General features: G+C 41.5%; 1 protein-coding gene across 1 annotated transcript in view; it reads left to right on the top strand.

Moving 5' to 3' along the window:
- Cdc40 (cell division cycle 40) overlaps positions 1-4755 on the top strand; it is a 49717-nt gene extending 44962 nt beyond the window's left edge. The window contains exons 13-15 of the mRNA XM_021173930.2: positions 1308-1384; positions 3369-3513; positions 4363-4755. Of these exons, the coding sequence (XP_021029589.1) occupies positions 1308-1384; positions 3369-3513; positions 4363-4540 (400 nt within the window). The 3' untranslated portion in view covers positions 4541-4755. The remainder of the gene's footprint in view (positions 1-1307; positions 1385-3368; positions 3514-4362) is intronic.
- The last annotated feature ends 756 nt before the right edge of the window (positions 4756-5511 follow it).

The following is a 5511-nucleotide window of genomic DNA, read 5'->3' as shown; positions in this document are numbered from 1 at the left end:
AATGCCTTACAGTTGGATCTCATGGAGGCATTTCCTCAACTGAAGCTTCTTTCTCTGTGATAACTCCAGCTTGTATCAAGTTGACACACAAAACCAGCCAGTACACCCTGCAACGTTTTTTTGCTATGTTTGCTAAAGATGTGAACCGAAAATAGGGTTGGTTCATTTAGAAAGTGCTCTTGCTTTAATCGGTGTTATAAAATTCACTATCTACTCGTGATAAATCTGAGGGGGAGCATGAGTCCTTTTTAAAGGGTGAGGCTCCTGATACTTGGGTCATTCAGAAAGACAGTTCAAACCTCAAACAGGGGCTGATAAATGTCGCTTCCCTGCTTACAACAGAAGTCTCTTTCTTCTGGACGTTTGCTCCTTCTGCATGTTGGCTAAATGAATAGAGAAACCCACAAGAGAAGTGAAGTACAATTATTTTCCAATTAAGCAAAGTATTGAAACTCAAATCATACTTTTGAGTTGAAATCTCTCTTCACCCCATGGTGTTCATTCGAGTGCACTTCCCACATGTTAGCCCACACAAACATTGTTGGTCCCCCTAGAAAACAACAATACCAAAACTCCTTCAGATTACCAAATATCTTTTATTATAAAAAAGAATGAAAACAAAAAGGTACATAATACATTTGTTCTCTGTTGAGTTGAGTACTTTTGAATTTTTTATGTTCAGGTATTTTTATCATGAAGTTTTTGCTGTTCTGTATTTTACTTTTTGCCCTGTACTATGCACCTTGAAAATGCTTTTGTCCACTGTATATTTACAGGCTTGGTACCAAGCACTGAATCAAGCCCTCGCCCTGGGGCCTGGGCCATTGTTTCTGGGCAGATAAAACAAAACTAGCAAGCGTAGATCCCCACAGCTCTGCCTGTCATCCACACTTGCCGTGGAGGCCTTTTAACACTCCCCTTGCTCTTGGGGTGATGGGTAAGGCTGGCTGGCTTGCTCCTGGGGTGATGGGTAAGGCTGGCTGCCAGGTAAGAACCCCCTCAGAAGCTTGCTCAAGCTCCTTGCCTCTGCCAATCATGCGGCCTTTTAAGATGAGTTCAGCACTCCAGAATATTTAGCAATATAAGGACCAGAGTTTAAGTCTAATAGTTAGAAAGCAGAACCACTGACACTGTTATAATTTTCATGGAAAGGAATTTGTAAAACAAAAGCTTTTTAGTAATAAAACTCCGTCCTGGAAGCTTAATGAAAAGGCAAGTTGCTTTTATATGGTTACATTTGGGTAATTCTTCCAAATGTGCTTGTGTGAATTACTCGTTCTAATGCATATGCTGTTTTCCATTTTTAGGGATATCCCTGTGGATTTTAAGTACATAGCAGAGCCCAGCATGCACTCCATGCCTGCAGTGACTTTGTCTCCAAATGGTGAGTTAGTGCATAGAACTTGTTTAAAATGAGCGTCTAAGACACAGAGGAACTGCTGGGTCCACAAGAGCGGGAACCCTGCATCTGGGGAGTTGCTGTGTTGCCATCCTTGTGTAGGGAAACCTTTTCAGAATGAGGGTAATTATTGGTTTTCATATGTGAATCACCTCGCCCACTCTCTTGTTTTGAAAAAAATACAAGAATCAGTGATTTATAGTTAACGTTAAGGATTTCTTACAGTTTTTTGTTTCTTAGTTTTTAATAATTTTCGTTCCAACACAAATCAGGTTCAGTAAAGCATTTAATAAGTGCTTTTATTTCAAGGGAATAGAAATTTTTGGTCTGACTCTTCAAAATGAGAAATTTAGCAATTTACATGTAAAAGATCTTTTAAGGAAGCTTTATGCCCCTATTTGACACGGAGAAGTTAGTCCCACGCACATTTTCTTTAGAGTTTTGGATGTGGTCACAGGGTTAGGTCCCCCACAGGGAAGAGCTTGTTAATGAACCCTCATCCTGGTTACACTTTTGGACCAACATGCCCAGATATGAAATGGAACTTTACTCCTCTGGCCCAGATGGCTTGATTGAGCTGGTATCGGCACTCACATCTGGAGTTCCCTCTCCTTCATGGCAAGTTTCTGTCTTTCTTTGAGTGCCAAGGGTCACACTTCATGCAGCCCACTCATTGTGTGGATGCGCTTGTGAGTGTTAATGGCGTCATTTTTTTATGTGCCTAGGTGTATGTATATCTATATAAAGGTGTTGGATTCTCTGGAGCTATCATGTGGGTGCTGAGAAATGAACCCTAGTCCTCTGGAAGAGGATCCAGTCCTCTTACCAGTGCTTGAGCCATCTTTCCGACCCTAATGGGATATTCTTGTTGATGACAGAGGACCTTCTCTCCCCACTTCTCGGTGGGAGCCATTTTGCAGGGCCCAAGCTGAAAAGGGGTGCAGAGGATTGTGAGAGGGACTTACATCTCCAAAAGAGTCCCTTCAGCAAAACAAAACAAAAGATCAGTGGTTTGTGTTTGTTAACCCTTTGAAATAATAGGTAGTTGTGCTACAGGCACACTGATGGAATCAGTCTCTCGTGAGGGTGGGAAGGGAGTGTTTTCAGAGGTGTTCTGAGCGTAGAAGGGGACATGGAGGCAAGGAAGAGTCTGCTGCTCCATCTGCCTTTCTGTGCAGCTCAATGACAGCTGGCAGGGACCCTGTCATTCTTAGAAGAGCAGCAAGTAGTCACCATTTTGACAGTCACCATATTATACCCTTTGTCGTCAGGATTCAAGGCTTCATGTTGGGTTTCAGCCATCGGTTAGCCCTCTCCTCATTTTGGTCTTTTTTTATAAGTAAATCAGATGTGAGTAAATACTGTATGCAGGGCCTGGGGGCTTTGCCGACTCCTGGGGAAATAAAAGCAGTGTGCCTTTAAGAAACAGTTGATATGGTCTTGCTAATCCTCATTTTTAGTGCAGTTTTATTTCGTAATCCTTCGTTTATCATGGAGCTAGTCTTTAATAGTTGCCACAGGTCTGTTCCATTCTGTAGTTCTATTGGCTGGACTCATTATAAGCTAATTCCACTGAGCATGTATTATTAATAACTTACCTATATTGACACTAGGTTTGGATGTTGTTTCCGTAGTTTTAAAAAGTGAAAAGCTGCTCTCTGAAATGTACTCAGTGGAGACACGGTTAGAGTGGCAGTCAGGTACGTTAGACGGAAGATTCCCTCTTGCCTGTGGCTGATCTGTAACTCCACAGATACCACAGGAACCTGCTTTTCCAGAGCCCATTATGTTAAATAAAAACACCTCTTGCTGATGACTGATTTATAACACAGGATGCCACAGGAACCTGCTTTTCTCATCTTATAAAGTATTTTGGAACAAAGGTGTAATGAAAGCTAATATTTTTTAAATAAACATTTTAAAAATGTTTAAATCTTCCTCTAAAATATACTGCTTTTGCATTTGACAGGAAAATGGCTAGCATGCCAATCAATGGACAACCAAATCTTAATTTTTGGAGCACAGAACAGATTCAGATTGAATAAGAAGAAAATTTTTAAGGGCCACATGGTAGCAGGCTACGCTTGTCAGGTAGACTTCTCACCAGACATGAGGTAAGCTTAAGTCTTTGTATTCACATATGATGCATGTGTATTCACATATGATGCATTTGTATTCACATATGATGCATGTGTGTAGGGTGTTCTTCACACGTCTCTGTGACTTAGGAAATTGCATGAGAACTGTGTAATCTTTGAAAATGGCAGACATAAAGGCAAGAATGAGCTGTAAAAACTAGATAGACTTTTCTGTGGTGTCGTCTTCAGTGTGTTTTCTGACCGTGCCCATTAGCCCCCTAGTAATCCATCTGCGTCACCATGTCGCTTTCCGTCTGCTGCTGTGCATGGCCGTGGTTGAGGAGGTCCCAGGAGATCTGCAACACTGTTGAACAGCTTCCTCTCTCACCTACAGAACTGTCCACGCTGGAAACAGGAACACAACTTCAGATACTTCTAGGTCACAATTAGCGAAATTTCTGCGTTCACTTCCCAACTCTTAGTTAAAAATATATAGGTGCAAAGAATTCAGATAGGCCTGTCGTTTTTTTATATTTAGCGTGGTAATTAGGCCTCAGCTTCCTAACTCTGATTCAGTGTTTGAATCAGAGCATATTGAAGCTAAAGATGTTAAAAAGTTCATTGCAGCACAGTGTGCTTAACATGTTCACTGACTACATGTGAAACTGGTTCTTCTGTGCAGCCTGCCTGTCTAGACACTCTCTAACGCTTAGACTGGCGGCATGTCGGAAGGGAGAGGCTAGAGATGTGTAACTAGAGACCGCTTCGTGCACTCACTCTTCTGAGTGCCTTACCTTCACATTTCCTGTGGTAACGGGGCTGTGTCGTTCACTTTACCAGTTTAAGTTGTATGAATAACCAGGACTTGTTTTCATTCTATTGCAGCTATGTGATTTCAGGAGATGGAAATGGGAAATTAAACATCTGGGACTGGAAGACCACAAAACTCTACAGTCGCTTTAAAGCCCATGATAAAGTGTGCATAGGCGCAGTGTGGCACCCCCATGAGACCTCCAAGGTCATCACGTGTGGTTGGGACGGCCTCATTAAGTTGTGGGATTAATGGGATTAGTCCTTTCACTGTCTGGGGTCATTTCTGATCCAGTGTCTTATTTAACTATTTAATTATTAAAACGTGTTGGATGACAGTTTGACTTATAGGTAATCTTTTCTTATATGGCCTTATGAAGTTGGCCTATTGTTTTTAAGAGCTTGGTAAATTTGCCTCAGAGAAGTTCAACAGCAACTTCATTTTGTTCTTTATAGATGTTATTTATATGGGGAATGATAACTGGTTATATTTGACAAGTAGTTACTGTTGGCAGGCAGTTGCGTTTGTCCCTGTGATGTCACTGAAAGGATCAAAGGATCGTTTTGGAGTGGAGAAAAAAATGCCTATTGGATATGGGATCTTATGGGAAATGATGTAGCTAACGACTCAGAGAGGTGCCAGGCACTTAACCGACCCATCCCACAGGGTGGCAGGAATACAGGCGGGGCCACCTACAGTTACCGCCCACTGAATCAAGTTCTTGTCTTCTTCCAGTTTCATTATTTTTTATGGCCTGTGTTGTCTATTTTTACTTGTAAACTAGTGGCCCTCATTGGTTGCAGCTTTCTTCTAACTATTAAGCAATGTAAAATTAAAAAGCAGTCCGAAGTTCCTTTCTTGACTCGCTTCCTAGTCACGAGAGACAGGACTGTGTAGACCTAAGCAGAAAGTGAGGTTGTCTCTGAAGCTGGAACTCAAAGGAACAAGCCAAGGCTTTGAATGTTACTTGCAATCACTGTCTGTAAGGCCCTGGCTGCACTCAGAAATCAGGGTCTCAGGCTCTGCTTCGCCACTGGATGAATAATAATGAGTTCCCTCTGGCCAGAGTGTGAAGACAGAGTCCAAAATACCACTTGTAGTTTCTTTAAAGTCACAGTTTTGTCCTTAAAATCACTCTGGTTTTACTTGTGAATATAAACAGTAAAACTTTTGAATGTTAGGAAAAAATTAAATTTCTTTTCAGGTCTTTGAAAAACCATTGA

This window comes from Mus caroli, chromosome 10, assembly GCF_900094665.2.
Source record: "Mus caroli chromosome 10, CAROLI_EIJ_v1.1, whole genome shotgun sequence".
NCBI classification, from domain to species: Eukaryota; Metazoa; Chordata; class Mammalia; order Rodentia; family Muridae; genus Mus; species Mus caroli.
This window is presented reverse-complemented; position numbering and strand designations above follow the sequence as displayed.